General features: G+C 39.6%; 2 protein-coding genes across 2 annotated transcripts in view; both read right to left on the bottom strand.

The window, feature by feature from the left end:
* LOC135237959 (B-cell receptor CD22-like) overlaps nucleotides 1-23266 on the bottom strand; it is a 174649-nt gene that overhangs the window by 10872 nt on the left and 140511 nt on the right. The gene's annotated exons all lie outside the window — the stretch shown is intronic.
* LOC135238088 (B-cell receptor CD22-like) lies at nucleotides 13846-22625 on the bottom strand. Its single transcript, XM_064305759.1, has 4 exons — nucleotides 22027-22625; nucleotides 21699-21938; nucleotides 14889-15158; nucleotides 13846-14558 (listed from the first exon to the last, which is right to left on the bottom strand). The coding sequence occupies exons 1-4, from the start codon at nucleotides 22547-22549 to the stop codon at nucleotides 14422-14424; spliced, it is 1170 nt and encodes a 389-aa protein (XP_064161829.1). The 5' UTR covers nucleotides 22550-22625; the 3' UTR covers nucleotides 13846-14421.

Below are 23266 nucleotides of genomic sequence, written 5' to 3'. Positions count from 1 at the left end.
GTTTAACAGGTTTGGGAGAATGACAAATAAAATCAAATTACAGAAAATAGATTATTTTACAAGAATGTAACTTCCTGTGTAACTTGAATATTTAAAATAATGAATATAAAACATTAAAGATCTACATGACCATCAAGTTTTAAATCGTTAAAGAGTTTAAAACCCAGAAAAAGGGAACCCATGTTCCAATCGAATAACAAATTTTGCTCGTCTCTATAACCCCAGATCAAATAGATATTGACTTACTTTCCAGAAGATATAAGGGGGGACAGGTGATTTAAATTTTAAAGTGCACAGCTGGGGGCCCCCAAAGCGGGTACTGTGGGGGGCCCCCTGTTGGGCTTTTTTGGCAGAGGGAGGGCGGGGGTTTGGGTGAAGCTCCCTAATTTGGGGGACCCCGCCACAGACAGTTGCGCGCCACTTCCCCAGCCTGTTCTTTTTTATTTTTTTTCCACCTCAGCTCATTTGGGGGAAGCATTGTATCTCTGTTTGATGTTCATGTGCCCTTTTTTAGATTTTTGGGTTTATTTCCTTTTTGGTCCTTCATACAAAATTGTTGATTTCAATGCTTATATTTCTAAGAGTTTTTACTACAAAACCATTGGATTATTGTATCTTTCCATTTCACAAAATGAAATAGATGCCCCGTGAATAAAATGGAATTTATATAAATATTTTTTTATTTATGTCTTCTTTTTTTTTTTTTTGGGGGGGGGGGTTTGCAGGCAAAACATGATGGCCATAAAAGAAAATAATGATAATTTTCATCAAAACAGGGGTTTCGGTTCACAGGCATAAAGCTCAAATAAATCATAATATATTGATAGACAAAATAAAACAAAGTAAAAAAAAAAAACACAAAGATCATTATTTAAAAACCCAACCAAACAGAAAGAAAAAATGGGGCTACAAAAAGGCAATGAAAAATGTGTAAAACACTGTTTTAAAAGATGTTGGACCTTGTTTTTAAAAGTGATGAGTTTGGAGATTATAATCTGCATTAATCTGCATTATAATCTTCTCATTCAATTAGAAGAGCGCAGGGCTGAGTTTGGGGGTTGTAACGGGGTTATAAAAACGGGCGGTTCAGGAGCATTTTGCAGCGGGTTACATGAACATGCATGTTGCAGCGGGTTTACATGAACATGCTGTTGCAGGGGGGTTACATGAACACGCATGTTGCACAGGGCTACATGAACATGCATGGCAGAGGGATGAAACATGTTGCAGATTACAGAACAGCATGTTGCACAGGGTTCAGTACTCTGGGAAAAATCCTCCCCAGCACTCTTCAAAAAAATGGATAACTGAAACAGACAGCATTTCTGTAAAGTTAAAGACAAAAGAGACTCTTTCCCCCTGATTCACCATTTCTCATTCTCTGGATTCTCTCCTCTGTTTTTTTAACCCCACACTGAGGCCTCGCAACTCTCTGAAGCACAGAGTTTGTGTCGCTGGCTGCTTTTGTCCTCTCTGAAGGCTCTGCCTGCGGTGAACACAGGAAGAACCCAGTCACACATAAGGCCCCCCAGACACTGTTAAAAACAGAGTGGCCAAAAGCCCCTTGCTTTCCCCATCCACTCTGTTGCCCCAAAAAAACAGTTTCCCTCTGTTGATTCGTGGATTATGTATCACAGAATCACTTGAAGGTTTTACATTGAAGAAGATAATTTTTAATGTCCATTAAATCACAGTTAAATATGGTTAGGTGTTAGCCCCAAAAAAATAAACTACAATCAAAATGGTGGGTTTCCTATGAGGTATAAACCAAAAAAAGAAGAAATAGCTTGCATTGTATATGAACACAAACATGAAAATTTATGTCAAATAAAGCATGGGGCACAGAGTCACTGAGATGAGTTCCCCTTGGGAAGGGATGAAAAGTTACCAGAGCCCTCTAACATAATTTTAAATTTGTCCCGGGTGCATTTTTTTTATTCCCCATTTTAATGGGATCTTAAATTTTAACATTTGCTTGTTCCATCGGAACTGAGTTCACGGTCTGAAAATAAAAAGGGCCTCTACTGGTTGGGTGGGGGACGGTTCAGGCAGGTGGCTATACCCTTTCCTGGACCCCAAAAAAACGCCTTCATCCACTCATGAGTGAAAATGATCTCGATCTTTTTTTCCTCCTTCATGGTAAATTAAAGGATATTTATATACCCTTTTTATAAAAGCGTTTTAAAATTTGTCCTCTTTTCGAGAGCATTTGGGGGTTGGTGTCTTGCTAAAGGACACTTACAGGGGGTGGGGTTTGAACCCCCCAATTGCCAGACAACCCGGTCTTACCTCCTGAGCCATGTGCCCCCTTTTTCAAACCCAAACTTTTTTCCATAATTAAAGACAAAAAATCCTGATCGCATTCTCTGAGATGTTTTTTTTAACTGTAGAGTTGTGCTTGGAGGTTCTGGGAATAGTCATGCTTTTTCTGGATGATGGTTCCCGTGGTCTGGGAACACCCAGTGAGTGATACAGACTCAGATAATATGACTCCCGGGGGGAAAAGTAAAGCCCTGCCATGTTTTTTCTGCCCCATGAACTCATCCCCGATTTACTAATTTTTTTCTCCGGGGGTTGTGCAATGAGTAATCCTGGTGATTGGAACAAAATATTTGGGGCGACTTTCTCTCTGTCCACACCACAATAAGATTCAGTTTATGGGGTTATTCCTGTCATTCAAAAGAATAGGCCTAAATAAAATCCACAAAAAAACATACAGTAACAGCATCTCAGAATTTAGATCAATAACACATAAATGAATAAAAATTTGGGCCTACCGTACTGTGACCAGCAGAGGAAAAATTTGTCCAAGTCTGTTCTGTGCCCCACAGTAGTACTCTCTGTTCCCGGATCTAAAGTTGAAAAGTTCAAAATCTGTCCTGATCCTGCCTGGACCCAGTGTCACTTTTAAACCAGGGGTAGTTTTGCATTGGTGGGTTCATCACTCTCAGGTCAGATTCCCGAATGCCCTCCACTTTTCACCTCCTGATACTGAGGTTTTTTTGGGACATCTAAAATCAAAGAAATTTTTAAAATTCCCTATAATTTATAACTTGGATTGCTAAATAGATTCAGAAAATTTTTTAAAAAAGGGAAAATTTATAATGAAGTGAAATATCCCCAAATGCCTTTTTTTGGAAATGGAGAATATACTGCATCGTTTCATGGGGGGGGGAAAGGGAAAATTTAAAAAAACCAATAATGACAGCAGTATTTAGTTGCAATTTTTTTTTTGCATTATTTAGAAAAGGGTTAAAAAATTTAAAAAAAACACAAACCTGTTTGCTTGGTGCATTAAGAGAACTATTTTTGGTATAAAACTCTACGTACATATGGTATGTTTGTTTGCCCCAAAAAAATCGAAGACTATTGTTTCTTAGAGATTCCGTTCATCTGGCTTATCATCATGTTAAATCAATTATATCTTTATTAGATTTCTCCTCCATGGGCCAGTGTTTCTGCTTTACTCGGTTTACTGCTGTAAAATTTCCCAAAGGCACTGAGGAGATCCAAAACCCCTGTTCTCTGTGTTTAGTGGGTGCACTGATATACTCACACTGCCTCAAGGCGTTTAGGGGAGACTGTTTTCCCAATCCCATTCTGTGCCTCAAGGGGTATTTTCCCCGCATCCCCAGGTGTGCTTTTAATGGGAACTGTCCCCTGGTCCTCCTGTCTCTGGGATACACTCTTATTCATATACAGGTATTCCACTGGTGGGGGGGCATCACTTTGCAGGTCAGAGTTTTTATAGATCCCCCCTTTAAATTTTTAAAAATGTTTTTTTTTCCAAATTTTCCCCAATCGCATTTTTTTTGCTTTTTTGAATTTATTTTTTTTAAATTTTTTAAATTCGAATGAATCGTTTTAAAAAAAACTTCCTTTTCCCCAATTTATCTGCGGGGGTTCTTTCCCCCCTTTGTCTTTTTTCGGTAAATTAAAAAACTGCATCCCCGCTTTTCAAAAAAGTAAAAAAGAGACTCAGTAAAGTGAAAAAAATGAGTTTGTCCTCAAATACTCACAGAGAGTCACAAGATTTGATATATTCTCACACTTTTATCATAAGAAAGAGCGCTCGCATCTCCATGCTGGCTTGAACTGAAGGTAGTCATCTTGTTGATATTTCTGGTTGGTGTTTTGTAGAAATTTTCCATTCTTGTACCAGATGAATGTTTATTGCCAGTCAGGTCAGCAGTAGATTTACAGGTTATCAAGTCACCTACTCCTCACTCACTGTTAGGATTTCATTTCAACTCTACACCTGAGTGAGAAGAAGAAATACCACAATATACTGAGGTATAATATATTCAACAGAATTCCACATTTTACTGCACAGACAATAATGTATGAATGCATATTACTGTAAATGGTCCAGTATTTTATTTCTTAATTAAAGATTGAAGTCAACTGAGACCCCAAAACCTCAATCTGTCTGACAGAATGCTTGTTCTCTTGGTTCTTGTGCATAAATTAATGCAATACAAATGTGACCTCAAACACAACATCTCACACTGAGAGTCACTGGGGAAATAAGATGCTGATTATTTACAGCACAGGAGTTATCTGCCTGTATCACACGCCTGAATTTAAGGATTCTAGGACTGGTAGAACCTGGAGTCTTCAGTCAGAAGCTGCACATTCTGTACCAATGAAGCTGTTGCTCCTCAGTCAGGTGAGTGCAGGTTGCTCAACAGGCCAGTTCCACTGTCTCTCCCCCTGACACTGTTCAATTTATATCCACCTTCAAACCTGGAGTGGGTTAAAAAGAAAACAGAATGTAACCAACACACTTCTATTCTACATTAGAAAATCCAGCAAGGTGATAAAAATGATTTTTCTTAATGGACATAATGTGCACCAATAATATCAACACATGAACATGAGCAGAAAGTTGATGGTCACTAGAGGATAGGGCCATGCATTGCTTGAAGCAAATGCTTTTTTGTTATTTTGCCAGTAGAAGTAACTGGCACATGTAATTTGTTACTGTACTTATGAGATATTAAATATTTGTACTTTTGCTGATATGAACAATATTGGCAACTTTCACTTTCTTGCTATACCTAATAACATAAAGAAATTATGTACTTTACCTCAAATGCATTTCTCATTGACAACTGCCGTTATTTGTTACATTCTTTCATGTAAGCTGGTCAACAGCCAATTTCTTCTGGATTGGCTACCTAACGTGGAAACATGCAGTCATTTCCACTTTTAAAAAAATTATCTGTACATAAAGGGTGATAACGCCATCTACAGGAGACATTCATGAAACACATTTTCAGTGTGTGGGAATGCTGTTGCTCACATACATTCAAAGCACTGTCTATAACTCATTCATTCAAACTGGCTAAATCTAGGTCTGCCATTAAAAGTCAATATCAAAATGACGTTACTGTACTACAAACTATATAGATATCTACACACCGAAATTAAAGAAGCTATCTCCAAAGCAATGCTGCGCAATGTTTTTCTTAACAAAGAAGGCACAAGACATCTGAGATGTCGCGCTCTTTTATCATCTGGCAATGTACCACCTTACGCCTTTTGCACTATACAGAGATGTACGTATGTTGTGCTTGGACAGCATGTTGACAAATAATCCGCTCTTAAGGACTGAATGCTGGCACTGTATCACCCACAATGGAAATGTAGGTATAGAGCTTCAGCAAACAGATATCAGAGGTTTTTGGATACATATAATCTACACTGCATGTTCTTCCTTTCAGATTTAATAGATAGGTTTTTCAAAACATTTAGAATTATATGCATTATTATTTTCACTGAAGATGTTGCCCATCCAAGCCATTCTAAATGACAGCACAGAATTGATCACAGCACTTTGAGATTTAGTATCTGCAGTGCGATGGTTTTAATGTGTAACTGTGTTCTGGAACTCCTGTCCTTAGAAGTCATATTCTATACCGGGTGTATCTCTGCACTGGTGGTGGGCATCACTCTGCGGGTCAGATTTCACTGAACTGCCCTCCCTATTTCCCCAGGGGGAAATTGATATGAGGTTTTTTAGAGCATCTGAAAGAAAAAGGTCCTCAGTTTTACCGGCAGTTAAAAGTAAATGCGTTTTTGTAAATTTAAAATAAATAAAAAAATTTTAAATAAATACATAAACATTCTCAAAATATCTGTAGATAGAAGGGAAAAATTACAAATGTGTTTTTAAATGACATTTTGTTTGACGGCTATTTTTCAAATGCAATTTTCCCAAATGGGAAATTTTAGGATTACCTTGATCCACATCGTTTGAAACCAAAAATTTTCCATTTTAATCACTATCTGCGGGTTGTTTCCTTCTGCCCTGTTCTCTTTTTTTTGTACATTAAGTTAAACTATCATCGCTTTTTCAAATGAGTTCGTTGTTAAAAATATTTGGTTGTCATTCCTTTTTAAATTTTACTACCGCTGGTTTCATAGGGTAAATACGCAGCCCCCTGGGGGCCGGGGGGGCCCCCAAGCAGCCGCTTATTCGTTTTTATCCTTTTTCGGGCCGGCTGCTGATTTATTTCCTTTAAAACAGAAGGTGGGCAGACCCCTACATTTCACATTGCAGGAAGTGACTCCTCCTGTAGCACGGAGAGAGATCTGTATCATCAGTGCTGGCTACATTGAGGGAGTATTAAACATAGGCACAAACTTTTCCATTCTCGTACCAGGAAAAGGCTCCCACCAAGCAGGTGCTGCTACAGGTCAGTTGTTCACTCTGTGCCTCTTCTCTGTCACCACTGAAGACCGAACACAAGAATAAACATGATAAAAGACCATTCTGTTTCTATTAGAAAAAAATTTAGAGTACTTAAAGAATAAAAGAAAGTTTAGAATGACTTAAAAGAGACTCCAGAATCCCAGTATTTTTCCACAAAGGGTCTCACGAACTTAAAGATATATTGCGAATCACTTTCTCCAGCTTTTTTGAAAGTAGTCACTGTTCTTTATCCCATACCCACGGGGGGGAGTATCGTCTGGACAGGTCTTTCCCCTCCTGTTTCCCTTTCCAGTAACCGGGAAAAATACAACGCTTTTAAAGGTCCTATGCTTTTTGGCTCCCACCTAATGGGTTAGGAGGACTGTTTGCATCCCTCATTATTTTATTGGCTGACCCGGTAGTAATGCTAAGATATTTGGAAAATAAATTAGCCACTCCCAAGGGCTTGTAGACTGTCTGTCGCACAGGAGAGGTCAGCAAAGGGGAACGGGAGAGAAAAAGACGATCAGAAAAGGGAAACTACAAATTAATTGCCCTAAACTAGGGGCACCTAAATGACCCAGGGACAAATATTTTCCGATCGCCACTTCAATTTCTTCCTTGGGATCTTGGGGATTAATATTAATTACAAAAAAATTGAATAGCAGAATTGGTGTTTTAACGGGGTTCCTTGAAAATAGGTTTTCAACACGGGGATTTAATATTTTTCAGTTTGCACCTTCCGTTTTTTCCTTTGGGATCTCGGGGTTTAATTTTAAAATTTAAACAAATATCGCCATTGTAGCAGCCCCTGTGTTTTAACTCCGGTTCTTGAAATGGCAAGCCACGTGGTTTATAGCTATTGAGTTTCTCTCACATGTTGAATTTGCTATTTGAAAACGTGAAAGGGTTGTTATAGTAGTTTTATCATACGGTATGGATGTCCATGATATTTAAATGGATGCAAAAACCTTGTTTGGAGTTAGCTAAAGAGTTGTTAGGGGGCCACGCACTAGCACTTAGCTAGTGCACAACAGTGGTGTATATGATGCGATTTTCCATTGGCAGACAATGCAAGAGGGTTAGTTCACTGCTTTAAATGATTTTAAAACAACTAATGATACTTGATTGTTAAAAGGGTTTTTTGCCATCTTTATATTGTTATTTATGGTTTTAATTTGCTATAGTTACATGGAAAAAACTAAACATAATTTTGAAAATGGTTTAAAAAGCGATAGAAATTTGATAAAAAGGGCACTGTACAGTCAGCATTTATAAAAGCTATTTGGTTTATTGGTAACACTTTTTTCGTTTTGGTTACTCCTTAAAGAAAAGAACTAAATTGAGAAAAAAATGCAGTTTTTATAAAGCCTGTTACATACAGGCTGGATTTGGATCCCAGAAGAAAACCCGTGAACCCAGGATTCTCTCCGAGGGAATGGCGAAAATTTAGTTTTATTCATCTTCTCCTTGGGGGAAGGCCCTAACCCCTTTTTCTCCCAGCCCCACTCTGGTGTGGTAGGATTGTGATTCAGAAAATTTAAAAATTTTATTTGATACTTTATTTTTTTAAAAAGGGTGCACCAACAAAACTGACTTGAAACTAACTAAGTTGAACTAACCAGACTAACGAAGACATTCAAATTAAATTTGAATGAATCAGTTAAAACACTCAGGACATTGATAAAGAAAAATGAATGTGGTTTTTGATACCCAAAATGGGGGCTTTACTTGTTGCATTACACTTTTCAATACAGTTCAAACCATTTGCACTTATTTTCTGGCTGTTGTTCATTGTGTCATCATACACAAACACACTGCTCAAAAGTCTTTAAAACACAGATTGTTGGCAACAGACGCTAGGGATACAATTAACAAAACTTTACACACACACACCGACACACCACAACATGCCACACATACCACAAACACATGTAACATACACTACTCACACACAATGCGCACACATACAAAAATGAAAAAACACACACACAACACCACAATTCACGAAACGCACACAACAATCATTTGCTCAAAAACTTTAAAACACAGATGTTCAACATGACAGCTAGGATTCAAAACAAAATTTTTAAAAAAAAACTGCACCTAACTTCTCCAAAACTAGGGAAACATCAATTATTGCACTTGTATTTCAATACTAACTGATGCGTGCAGGCATAGTGCCAATCAATGTGAAATTGCAGGTACAAAGGTTTTGCTTAGAGCTAGCTTTGCTAGAATGCAGTAGAAAAACCAAGCAAGTTATGAGAAAAGGTTGTGCCATTCTAAGAATGCAGCATGCACAATAAAACAGCCCTGATCATTTAGTTGCCACAGATATTTATATTATGCCTGTCTCATTTTTTTAAGCTGAGGTGAAGAGGAACTTCATTTTAAAAAAGTTCTCTCTTTTTCCTCTCTTTTCAGATGAGAACTTTGAACTACTCTAAAATAATGTACTTTTAACATTCATTTATATATATTATAACATTCCTTAATGAATTTTTAAATGTATTAAATTTTGTTGCTTCTGATTGAGTTAATGAAGGGAGACTAATAAACAGGAACACATGCTGATAAAATGCTGATATGCAGACTGAAACATCAGAACTACTTTTGGGAAAAAACACACAAATCATTTACCTGACACAGAGAAGATGATTACCAACAAGGTATTGAAGAGCATGGCTGCATCAGATTGAAAATATTAATAAAAAAACACATATACAGGTCTTGATTATTACACTGTGAAAATTAACAGCGAAACAAAGACTGTCAGAGTATTCTTTTAAATTTGGCAGAAATACAGAATAACAATTATACAAGCACACACAGTGAGTTTATGTGCTGCTAATGCCTAAAATGCTTTGGGTTTTATGAAGAGTTCACAAAGATTCCAGAAAGCAGAGACTCAAACAGCCTTTTACTTGATGAATGATATTTGTATTGAAGGGGCTGTTTTCTTTAGTTTTCACCTCTTTACACTCTCAGTTCTTTTTATGAGACAGCTTTATTATACTCCTTTTCTGTTCGGTTTGCCCTTTTCGCTGGGTAGTTTTTTGTTAGTATTTAACGGCAGGACTTACGCCCAGAGGAGTATATTATTCTGTTCTGTCTAGTTTAAATACTCCTTGTACTTTAGTTCTTATCACCCTTTCATGGGGTGGACTACTTAGTCCGATATACCTGGATATTCTCCTTAGGAGTATTTAATTTTCTGTTTGTTTACTTGTCCCGTTCCTCTAGTCTTCCGAGACCTTGTGGTTACTCCACCCTGTGTGGATAGCTTTCAGATTCCCGTTCAGTCGCGTCTGGTTCTCCGAACCCCCCCCGCCCATCACACCTGTGGATGTTTTTTTAAAGTACCTGTTTAGTGGTTTTCCTGCACATGTTCTATTCCATCAGTAGAACCCAGGGGTAACACTACAGTACAAAATTCTTCAAGCATAGGTTTATTTTATTTGTTTCATTGAATGATTGTTTAAAAAATTCAAGGTATGCTCTGGAATTCCAACGTTTGTCAGTACAAAAATAAACACTAAGAATGTGAAAAGCAATTCACCTCATGTGAATTTATACTCTAGATGGGATCATTTCTGTAATAAGCACAATATAATCACAAAATGTGCACAAGAATATCATAGTAATGTAAATGTTATACAAGTATTAACAAAAATTTTAAATTGAATTATATATAAAGCTCAATTCTCCAGTATATTGGCCAACGAATACATTCAGCAATGATAATGGCTTTCAGTCACCAACATCTTGGTAGTACTTTGTGTACAATGAAGACATGAGCTGTTATGCATGTAATGTTGATAGAATGCCAAAGGAATGATCCATTCTGAGTACATCTTTTCAGATTCAAATAGCCACAGTCATCCTGGTCATGTGACAAAGGCACAGTCATGTGACCTGAGTTCATGAGGAGAGTTTATGTTCACTGGTTTTAATAAATACTTTAAAATGTATCATCCAGTGAAGAAAATGTTTGGTTCATACCGCTTGAGGATTACTTTGCAGACAATCTGCTGTTTAAAGTTCAAGAAAAAACTCAGAAAATGCTCACAAATTAAAAGAAATGTCCAAATTTACACTGAATAACCAGCATTGGTCCACAGTTTATGAAGCAAGATATCTTCCTGGTTTATTTTCACATGTCCAGTTTTCGAAGTGTGCTGTAGAGAACACAGTCTTCCTTTACGGATGGGGCTGGTGACCTGCATGGAGAAAACAGCGCATTTAGACTCTATTAAAGTCACAGACATACTCATTCTCATTTAAGCCAATCCTGCCTGAGCCTTTATCACATTTAGACACACCTTGCAACATGAAGCACAAGCAGAAGCTTTAGCCACAGAACAGTTATCTGGAATTTTGGAAAACATTACATCACTGTGATGTCATAGGCTGAGGTCACACAGCAGGGAGATGAAAAGAGAAGAAAGTTGACAAGCTGAACAAACCAAATGATGAATCTAGATCAGCGGAACATCCAGTCCTCGTATTACCACGTTCTTCTTTTGACCAGGCAGAGAAGTTCTTAGCAAAGCAGCAGCGAGAGATTGCAACATTTTAAAATACTTGAACTCGGCTTTGGGGCTGCAACAAACAAACAACCAAAATATAGAAATAGTGTGCATCAAGGCAACACCCAGTCCTACGAACACATAAATATATAAACTGTTAAAGATGTACTGAGAAGTACTGGAATCTCAGAAATGCTCATTTGCATTTTCCTCTGAAATGGTCATTTGTATTTTGTTTCCAGGGTTTGTTTTGTACATGCTTACATGTCCAAGTGTTATGGATGAACGTTTTTTGGCTATCATTAACTTCTAATATTGTACACGCTGACATAAATGTAACACATCTACTATGAGAATCAAAATACTTCTTTATGTTTTTTTCCCAATATAAATCACAGCACACCCATCTCAGCTCTCCCCAGTGAGACACTCTGGTCAATCCAGTGAGACTCTCTGGTCTATCCAGTGATACGCTCTGGTCTATCCAGTGATACGCACTGTTCTATCCAGTGAGACACTCTGGTCAATCCAGTGAGACACCCTGGTCAATCCAGTGAGACGCTCTGGTCAATCCAGTGAGACGCTCTGGTCTATCCAGTGAGACACTCTGGTCTATCCAGTGATATGCTCTGGTCTATCCAATGAGACACTCTGGTCTGTCCAGTGAGACACTCTGGTCTATCCAGTGAGACACTCTGGTCTGTCCAGTGAGGATCGTTCTCCTGCTGACTCCATAGAGGCCTCGTCTGGCTCCAGTCAGAGAGAGCAATCTATGATAAAAGCTGCTGGAGAGAGATAATAGACCTGACACAGCGACAGTCAGCACAGGTAGTATAAAGGTGGGATATTCTCACCTGGGGGCAGCACTGGAGGGGCGGAACTGGATGCTGGCGTACTGAACACCCTCCTCACACTGGGGGAGTGGCTTTTGAACAGTGGAGTACAGAACCTGCTCCTGGTTGCGGGTGTTAGCGGGCTGAACAGAGGAATAGAGGGGAACTTCACCGTCGTCTCTGTCCATATCCTGTGTTCCAGTGTGACTCATTGCCATCCCTGAGACGTTGCCATAAATGGGGCTTTTATTCCCCTGCAGGGTAAAGAAAAGAGGCAGGAGAAGGATGGGAAAGTTCCACAGAAAGGTCCTGTTCATTTCAGTGAGCTCCTCAGAGCTGGAGTGAGCTACTCGCCCCCATTAACTCCAAAACATCAATTTAACCTGATATAAAAAAATCAGCTAATGAATCAATGTTTCATTTTCAAATACATGCCATCACTAGTTAAATTCAACTGAACCAGACATACAAATGTAATACACTTAATACGATTTATTTTGTCTCTAACATGACCACTTTTACAGTGGGTTTTCATAAAATATTGGAAAGATTTCGCACTGAAATACTCTATTCATTTCAAAGCATATATTTTCAATAACCAATAGCAATAAACCTTCATCACAACAATAATCTCTGTGTATTTATTCACTGAAATCAGGTAAATACAACACAAAGTGCAAGTCACTCTCCCTGACTCTGTATGTAATGAACAGATTATTACATGCACATAAGCAGAATTGTACAGTGTAGCATGTTACTGTCACATACTACAAACCCATTTGAGAAACTGAAACTGACCTTTACAGGGGAATACACATAATTAACTCTGGATCAATTTCCATTAAGCATGTCAACACACAGAAAAATGACACAGAGAAGATCGTAACTGTCAGGGTGGGTGCGGAAATGGACCCAAACGCAGAGTAAAAAACAGAAGATCCAAAAATGGGGAAAACAAAAGACTTTAATAAACAGAAACAGGGAACAAAGAGCCTCGCAGGGCGAAATTAACAAACAACGAAAATCCTCAAAAAATTCACAAGAAAAAACAAAAAAACAAAAACCCAAAAACAAGGGAAAACAAGGCAGGGAGGGCACAGGCAGGCAAACAACAGGTAAGCGGGGAAACAGGCAGGAACAGGAACAAACAGGTCACAGAAGTAAACAGGTAGCAAACCAAAAGATTCCAGCGCCTGAGTCTGGGGAGAGGGCGATTTAAATAGAAAGACGCAGACGAGACACAGGAGGGCACGATGAACAATCAAGCCACAGAGAGGGAGGGGAACACGAGACAAAACGCAACTAATAATTAGATAATAGAAAACAATAAAACAATTAACTGAACACAAAACCGAGGCGTCGCCATCTGGCGGCCCAACGGAGAACAACAAGGGGGGAAGGAAGACACAGAACCCTGACAGTAACCTCTGTACATAATCTAATAAACCTTCAAGGCCATATGGCACACACTGCTATGTTTTCTACCTATTTGTAAGAAAGGTGCTATGTAAATAAATAATGTCTTATGATTACTGTTATGAAGCATTATGAGTGTTAAACAGTCTTCATAACTCTAATTATACTGTATTATGAGCAGACTATAAGGCATTATAAGTTGTATATAATGCATTATAGACACGCATCATAGAAAGTGTTATTGAAGTTCAATTTTTGCTTAAACAATGTATATAAATAAAATTATATTATACCCATAGATAAATACATGTATGCACATATGCAGACTGATTTCATTAACTCACCTGCCTGCCCCCGTCTCCCCCCATCTCATTTCTTGATTTTCTCCTCCTGATTATTCAGAAAAAAATAATGAAAATAAAAAAGTAAATCTACTTTCAGACAAATATTTAAAGAGTCCCCTCTTGTGCAAACAACAATTTGCATTTGTTTGAATGATGTGTATTGCTGAGGCAATAGTGCCCATTTATGTGTATATTTTTTTTATTATTCAGATGTCATTTGGTCACAGGAAATGAGCCTGAGTTATGAGAGGCTTCTTCCTGCCCAGTAAATGTAGTTCAGCTTTATTCAAACCAACACTGGAGCTCAAGGGCAAATTGATGCTTTTGTCAAGACTTCATTATGGCCTGTAACTGTCCACATGATTCATATTAAGAACAAGCTTATCATAAAGGTTTGTTAAACTTATTGAGACACTAAAATGCATCAGTCAAGGCTTATGAAAAGTTTACTTCAAAATAAAACAAAATGACTAATAATGACAGTCTAAGCACTAATCAGACATTAGAGGGGGGATATGGCATCAGCATGATGTAACGCAGTTAGTGCACAGCAACAACATTTTACAGAGATGTGCATTTGTTTTAAACTGTGAGTCTAATCAGAAATGATTTACAATTGAGTGACTACAAGCCGACTCATTTACAACCACGTACCTCATGCACACAACACCCAGAAACACAAGAGCCAAAATGGCAGCCACTCCCACAGCTGCACCCGCGATCAGTGACTGACCTCCTAAGCAAAGTCAGAGAGATGTAGCCCTGTCAGTTATGATATAGCAGTGTTCATTTCACAACATGCCTCACCAAGGTCCTTAATAAGAAAGTTTATAAATGTTTAAAAATACCCCTTACATGCCTACCTTTACTAGAAATTTCTGTACATTTGAATTTTACTGAATTCAATGCTGGCATCATGATACTTTTAGTTACACTGCTCATCATCATTATCTACCATGATCCGGTTCGGATTGTAGCACCAATATTATGATCAGCATTGCTTTGTAGCCTCTGGATCATAATCAGTATCACATAAAATGTTGTATCAAATATGTTCTGGCCCTACCTTGCACTGTGACCAGTAGAGCAGAAGCATTCTGAGCTCCAAGTCTGTTCTGTGCCTCACAGTAGTACTGTCCTCTGTTCCAGGATCTAAACTCAGAAAAGTTTAAACTCTGTCCAGATCCTGCCTGCCAGACTCCAGTGTCATTCTTCTTATACCAGGTGTAGTTCTGCACTGGGGGGTTGGCATCACTGCTGCAGGTCAGAGTCACTGAAGTGCCCTCCACTATTTCACCAGAGGGGCTCACTGATACTGAGATGCTCTTCGGAGGATCTGAAAGAGAAAATAACAGGTCCTGCAGTTTTAAATAAAAGTCACACTGAGGTGTTCTTGGGAGCATCTAAAATCATTAGAAAAATGTGTTGAATTCCATATAATTTCTCACTCACTGCGTTGCTTCTCGAAAAACTAGCAAAGACATTTATTTCAAAGTAATGTTTATAATGGAGCTGAAATCTCACAATGTGAAGTGGAGGAGTGGTGTGGTAAGAGCGCCATCTGCAGGTGGAGTGGGAGCAGTATAGCTGGCTAACAACCACGCCTGTTTGCAATTACAATTGATTGGTAATGGTTTATATGCTCTGCCTGCAGTGAGATCGGGGTGCTGGAATGAGAGACGCATGTGGGAGCGGCATGCCATCTAATCCCCGTCCTCATCGTGTGTGTTTTGTTTTGTTTTTGTTTCTGTGTTTTTGGTATCGAGCGCACAATAAAGCCTTGGTGCCTCTAACAACGACGGGTTGTGTGGTTTGTGGGGGAAAAGGACTGCAGAACCTGTTACAGTAAATATCCCAGTATATCATACTTTGTTACAAAATGAACTGGATATACTGTAGCTTTTTATAGTAGTTGGAAAATGACACAGCAGAATCAAGTTTTCAAAAGTGACAGCAGTATTTAGATATGTCTTTTTAGCATCTTTATTAATAATGATAACTTCATTTTTTTAAAAGTTGAACTGCTACATGTGGTACCTTTTTTGCCCTTTGCAAACTCAAAATGACTACATGCTTTACTTAAGACATGTCAATATGATCAGACTCATCACTGTATGATAATGTAATTATAACTGATTTCTCCTCCACTGGCCAGTGTGACTGCTTTACTCAGTGTCTTACTGCTGTGAAGTTACCCAAAGACACTCAGGAGATACTGACTCTCTGCTCTGTGTGTATGAAGCTGAGATGCACTGATATACTCACACTGTACACCAAGACGTTTAGGAAGAGATCTTTTTGTCCCAATCGCATTCTCTGCCTCACAGTAGTATTCTCCAGCATCTGAGGAGTTGACTTTATTAATGGTGTAACTCCGTTCTGATCCTCTCCATAAGAATGCAGATCCACCCTTCCTATACCAGGTGTACCTCAGCACTGGAGGGTTGGCATAACTGCTGCAGGTCAGAGTCACTGAACTGCCCTCCTCTATTTTACCAGAGGAGCTCACTGATACTGAGGTGTTCTTGGGAGCATCTGAAATCAATAGAGAAATGTGTTAAATTCCATATAATTTCTCAATCTCTGTGATTTGCCTCAAATAGATTGAGAACCATTATTGCAAAGGAAAGGTTATAATGAAGCTGAAATATCACAATGTGATGTGGAGGAGTTGTGTGGTTAGGGGGCCATCTGCAGGCAGAGTGGGAGCAGTATATCTGGCTAACAACCACACTTGTTTGCAGTTACAATTGATTGGTAATGGTTTATATGCTCTGCCTGCAGTGAGACCGGGGTGCTGGAATAAGAGACGCACACGGGAGCGGCATGCCATCTAATCCCCGTCCTTATCGGTGTGTTTGGTTTTGTTTTTGTTTCCGTGTTTTTGGTATTGAGCGCACAATAAAGCCTTGGTGCCTCTAACAATGATGGATTCTGTGGTTTGTGAGGAAAAGGACTGCAGAACCTGTTACAATAAATATCCCAGTCTATCATGCTTTGTTACAAAATGAACTGGATATACTGTAGCTTTTTATGGTAATTGGAAAATGACACAGCAGAATCAAGTTTTCAAAAGTGACAGAAGTATTCAGATATGTCTTTTTAGCATCTTCATTAATAATGACAACTTCATTTTTTAAAGTTGACCAGCAGCATGTGGTATTTTGTTTTTGCCCTTTGCAAACTCAAAATGACTACACGTTTTACCTAAGACACGTCAGTATGATCAGACTCATCACTGTATGATAATGTAATTATATCTGATTTCTCCTCCACTGGCCAGTGTGACTGCTTTACTCAGTGTCTTACTGCTGTGAAGTTGCCCAAAGATACTCAGGAGATACTGACTCTCTGCTCTGTGTGTATGAAGCTGAGATGCACTGATATACTCACACTGCACAACAAGACGTTTAGGAGGAGATTTGTTTGTCCCAATCACATTCCCTGCCGCACAGATGTATTCTCCTGCATCCTGCGGTGTGATGGTTTTAAAGGTGTAACTGGATCCTCTCCATGAGAGTTCAGCTCTATTCTTAAACCAGGTGTGTATATGCACTGATGGGTTGGCATGGCTGCTGCTGCAGGTCAGAGTCACTGAACTGCCCTCCTCTATTTTACCAGAGGAGCTCACTGATACTGAGGTGTTCTTGGGAGCATCTGAAATCAATAGAGAAATGTGTTAAATTCCATATAATTTCTCAATCTCTGTGATTTGCCTCAAATAGATTGAGAACCATTATTGCAAAGGAAAGGTTATAATGAAGCTGAAATATCACAATGTGATGTGGAGGAGTTGTGTGGTTAGGGGGCCATCTGCAGGCAGAGTGGGAGCAGTATATCTGGCTAACAACCACACTTGTTTGCAGTTACAATTGATTGGTAATGGTTTATATGCTCTGCCTGCAGTGAGACCGGGGTGCTGGAATAAGAGACGCACACGGGAGCGGCATGCCATCTAATCCCCGTCCTTATCGTGTGTGTTTGGTTTTGTTTTTGTTTCCGTGTTTTTGGTATTGAGCGCACAATAAAGCCTTGGTGCCTCTAACAATGATGGATTCTGTGGTTTGTGAGGAAAAGGACTGCAGAACCTGTTACAATAAATATCCCAGTCTATCATGCTTTGTTACAAAATGAACTGGATATACTGTAGCTTTTTATGGTAATTGGAAAATGACACAGCAGAATCAAGTTTTCAAAAGTGACAGAAGTATTCAGATATGTCTTTTTAGCATCTTCATTAATAATGACAACTTCATTTTTTAAAGTTGACCAGCAGCATGTGGTATTTTGTTTTTGCCCTTTGCAAACTCAAAATGACTACACGTTTTACCTAAGACACGTCAGTATGATCAGACTCATCACTGTATGATAATGTAATTATATCTGATTTCTCCTCCACTGGCCAGTGTGACTGCTTTACTCAGTGTCTTACTGCTGTGAAGTTGCCCAAAGATACTCAGGAGATACTGACTCTCTGCTCTGTGTGTATGAAGCTGAGATGCACTGATATACTCACACTGCACAACAAGACGTTTAGGAGGAGATTTGTTTGTCCCAATCACATTCCCTGCCGCACAGATGTATTCTCCTGCATCCTGCGGTGATGGTTTTAAAGGTGTAACTGGATCCTCTCCATGAGAGTTCAGCTCTATTCTTAAACCAGGTGTGTATATGCACTGATGGGTTGGCATGGCTGCTGCTGCAGGTCAGAGTCACTGAACTGCCCTCCTCTATTTTACCAGAGGAGCTCACTGATACTGAGGTGTTCTTGGGAGCATCTGAAATCAATAGAGAAATGTGTTAAATTCCATATAATTCTCAATCTCTGTGATTTGCCTCAAATAGATTGAGAACCATTATTGCAAAGGAAAGGTTATAATGAAGCTGAAATATCACAATGTGATGTGGAGGAGTTGTGTGGTTAGGGGGCCATCTGCAGGCAGAGTGGGAGCAGTATATCTGGCTAACAACCACACTTGTTTGCAGTTACAATTGATTGGTAATGGTTTATATGCTCTGCCTGCAGTGAGACCGGGGTGCTGGAATAAGAGACGCACACGGGAGCGGCATGCCATCTAATCCCCGTCCTTATCGTGTGTGTTTGGTTTTGTTTTTGTTTCCGTGTTTTTGGTATTGAGCGCACAATAAAGCCTTGGTGCCTCTAACAATGATGGATTCTGTGGTTTGTGAGGAAAAGGACTGCAGAACCTGTTACAATAAATATCCCAGTCTATCATGCTTTGTTACAAAATGAACTGGATATACTGTAGCTTTTTATGGTAATTGGAAAATGACACAGCAGAATCAAGTTTTCAAAAGTGACAGAAGTATTCAGATATGTCTTTTTAGCATCTTCATTAATAATGACAACTTCATTTTTTAAAGTTGACCAGCAGCATGTGGTATTTTGTTTTTGCCCTTTGCAAACTCAAAATGACTACACGTTTTACCTAAGACACGTCAGTATGATCAGACTCATCACTGTATGATAATGTAATTATATCTGATTTCTCCTCCACTGGCCAGTGTGACTGCTTTACTCAGTGTCTTACTGCTGTGAAGTTGCCCAAAGATACTCAGGAGATACTGACTCTCTGCTCTGTGTGTATGAAGCTGAGATGCACTGATATACTCACACTGCACAACAAGACGTTTAGGAGGAGATTTGTTTGTCCCAATCACATTCCCTGCCGCACAGATGTATTCTCCTGCATCCTGCGGTGTGATGGTTTTAAAGGTGTAACTGGATCCTCTCCATGAGAGTTCAGCTCTATTCTTAAACCAGGTGTGTATATGCACTGATGGGTTGGCATGGCTGCTGCTGCAGGTCAGAGTCACTGAACTGCCCTCCACTATTTCACCAGAGGGGCTCACTGATACTGAGACGCTCTTCGGAGAATCTGAAAGAGAAAATAACAGGTCCTGCAGTTTTAAATAAAAGTCACACTAAGGAATTCTTGGGAGCATCTAAAATCATTAGAAAAATGTGTTAAATTCCATATAATTTCTCACTCACTGTGTTGAATTTCAAAACACTAGCAGAGACATTCATTTCAAAGTAATGTTTATAATGGAGCTGAAATCTCACAATGTGATGTGGAGGGGTGGTGTGGTTAGGGCACCATCTGCAGGCAGAGTAGGAGCAGTACAGCTGGCTAACAACCACACCTGTTAGCAATTACAATTGATTGGTAATAGATTATATGCTCTGCTTGCAGTGAGGCCGGGGTGCTGGAATGAGAGACGCACGCGGGAGCGGCTTGCCATCTAATCCCTGTCCTTATCGTGTGTGTTTTGTTTTGTTTCCGTGTTTTTGGTATCGAGCGCACAATAAAGCCTTGGTGCCTCTAACAACGACGGATTGTGTGGTTTGTGGGGAAAAGGACTGCAGAACCTGTTACAGTAAATATCCCAGTATATCATGCTTTGTTACAAAATGAACTGGATATACTGTAGCTTTTTATGGTAGTTGGAAAATGACACAGCAGAATCAAGTTTTTAAAAGTGACAGAAGTATTTAGATACGTCTTTTTAGCATCTTCATTAATAATGGTAACTTCATTTTTTAAAGTTGATCAGCTGCATGTGGTACCTTATTTGCCCTTTGCAAACTCAAAATGACTACACGTTTTACCTAAGACATGTCAGTATGATCAGACTCATCACTGTATGATAATGTAATTATATCTGATTTCTCCTCCACTGGCCAGTGTGACTGCTTTACTCAGTGTCTTACTGCTGTGAAGTTACCCAAAGACACTCAGGAGATACTGACTCTCTGCTCTGTGTGTATGAAGCTGTAATGCACTGATATACTCACACTGCACATCAAAATGTTCAGAAGGAGATCTGTTTGTCCCAATCCCATTGTCTGCCTCACAGTAGTATTCTCCTGCATCCTGCAGTGTGATGCTTTTAATTGTGTATCTCTGTTCTGATCCTCTCCTCGAGAATGCAGATCCAGTCTTCTTAAACCAGGAGTATCTTTGCTCTGGTGGGTTGGCATGGCTGCTGCTGCAGGTCAGAGTCACTGCACTGCCGTCCACTATTTCACCAGAGGGGCTCACTGATACTGAGACGCTCTTCGGACGATCTGAAAGAGAAAAAAACAGGTAATGCAGATTTAAATAAAATTCACACAGAGGTGTTCTTGGGAGCATCTAAAATCATTAGAAAAATATGTTCAAGTTCCATATAATTTCTCACTCACTGTGTTGTGTCTCAAAACACTAGCAGAGACATTTATTTCAAAGTAATGTTTATAATGGAGCTGAAATCTCACAATGTGATGTGGAGGGGTGGTGTGGTTAGGGCGCCATCTGCAGGCAGAGTGGGAGCAGTATAGCTGGCCTATAACTACGCCTGTTTGCAGTTACAATTGATTGGTAATGGTTTATATGCTCTGCCTGCAGTGAGACCGGGGTGCTCGAATGAGAGACACACGCGGGATTGGCATGCCATCTAATCCCCGTCCTAATCGTGTGTGTTTTGTTTTTGTTTCCGTGTTTTTGGTATCGAGCGCACAATAAAGCCTTGGTGCCTCTAACAACGACGGATTGTGTGGTTTGTGGGGAAAAGGACTGCAGAACCTGTTATAATAAAATAACAGGTATTGCAGTTTTATATAGATGTCAAACTGAGGGGTTTGTAGTTTCATGTGAAATTTTAACCTTTTTTTTTTGACTCAGGCATACTGTATGTAGTGTTTTCCCATCATTGCATTATGGCATGTTTTCAGGTATTGACGTTTCATGCAATGCTATAATGACAGAACATTTACATGCAGCATAGTATAATCTGTACAATTTAGCTGAAAATTATAGTTGAAGACTTTCAGAACTGTGAGATTTGAAGAAGTTTGGCCTCTGGTACTCACATCTCACATTAAGAGCCACTGCAGGGGACTGAAGCTCATAGCCTTTCACAGCACAGGAGTAGCGGCCTCGGTCTTCACTGCTGGCTGTGAACTGGTGACTCTGACCAGTGAAGGACAGAGGAGATCCGTCCCTGTACCAGATGAAGGCTGGGCTGCCAGTCAGAGTGCAGGTGGTGCTACAGGTCAGTATCACACTCTGTCCCTCTTTCACTGAGTCAGGATTCACCATCACCTGTAGACCTTCAAATAGCAAATTAAAACTGTAAAAAAGCTTCTAGTCATACTTGTGGGAAGAGAATCCTGTGAGTTTACAGCCTAAAATAATTACCTGTAACTGCCAATGTGACCCCAGGTTCTCCAGCAAATTTTCCGCCATCACAGTCAGTCAGGAACCTGAATCGGTATGTTTTTGAATCAGTTACTCTCAGTTGGTTTATTCTAAAAGTGCAGTCACTGCTCTGATTCCCCAGGTACTCCACACGGTGAGAGTACTCTGGGTCCTGGGACAGGTCCTCAGGCTCCTGTGGCTTGTTCCAGTGAATAAACCAGAATGTTTGCTGCACTGTGCGAGATGTGGGATATGAGTAAGTGCAGCTCATGTCTACTGAAGACCCCTTTAACGCACAGATTCTCTCAGCGGTGTAAGTCACTCCCCATTCCCTCTGGCTCAGAACACCTGAAAAATACAAACAAACACACGCACACACACAGACACACACACGCACACACACACACACGCAGACACACATACACGCACATACACACACAAACACACAAACACACATGCGCACACATACACACGAACACATGTATACATACACATACATGCACACACACACATGCGCACACATACGCAAATGCACGCACACGCACACACGCACACAAATTCACGCACGCACACACACAAACACACTGCTCAGAAATCCTTTAAAACACAGATGTGTTGGCAACATGACAGATAAGGGATTCAATAAACTTTAAAACAATTGCACCTAATTTCTCCAAAACTATGGAACATCAAAAATTGTACTTGTATTTCAATACTAACTGATGTCAGTAGATGGCAGTAGCCCCGATCAATGTGAGTTTCACAGGTACAGGAAGTCTTGCTTAGTAGCTAGCTTTGCTCGAATGTAGTAGCTGGGCTTGAACCTAGGACCCCATGTTCCCAAGACTGTAACCTTGCCCACTAGGCCACAGGCAGGCTAGCTGTTTAAGCTGGAAATGTTTCAGAATAAAAAGGTATGGGTATTTTTCATGTGTATGCGAGTTTTTGATTGGGTCGTGTAGGTGAAGATTTGGCTGGTGTCGGTAAAATGTCCAATGGGGAGACATGTTGTTAGTGGGATAGGCGGCAGGAAAAATAAGAATGAGAAGAAGAAGGAGAAGAAGAAGGAGAAAACGCAAAATCCCCTTGGTTTGGGGCTTTATTGTGTGGACATGTGAAGTTGTTTATGAAATCTGTCTGTTGAAATGGGGTCAGAATGTACAGAATTTGATGTTTTTAAGTGCTGAGTGTCTGTGGCTGTTGTGGTTATTTCTGTGGGGAACCCTGAAAAGTGCCAAAC

Source organism: Anguilla rostrata, chromosome 1 (genome assembly GCF_018555375.3).
Source record: "Anguilla rostrata isolate EN2019 chromosome 1, ASM1855537v3, whole genome shotgun sequence".
NCBI lineage: Eukaryota > Metazoa > Chordata > Actinopteri > Anguilliformes > Anguillidae > Anguilla > Anguilla rostrata.
The sequence above is the reverse complement of the archived record's forward strand: the minus strand, read 5'-3'. Positions and strand labels throughout refer to the sequence as shown.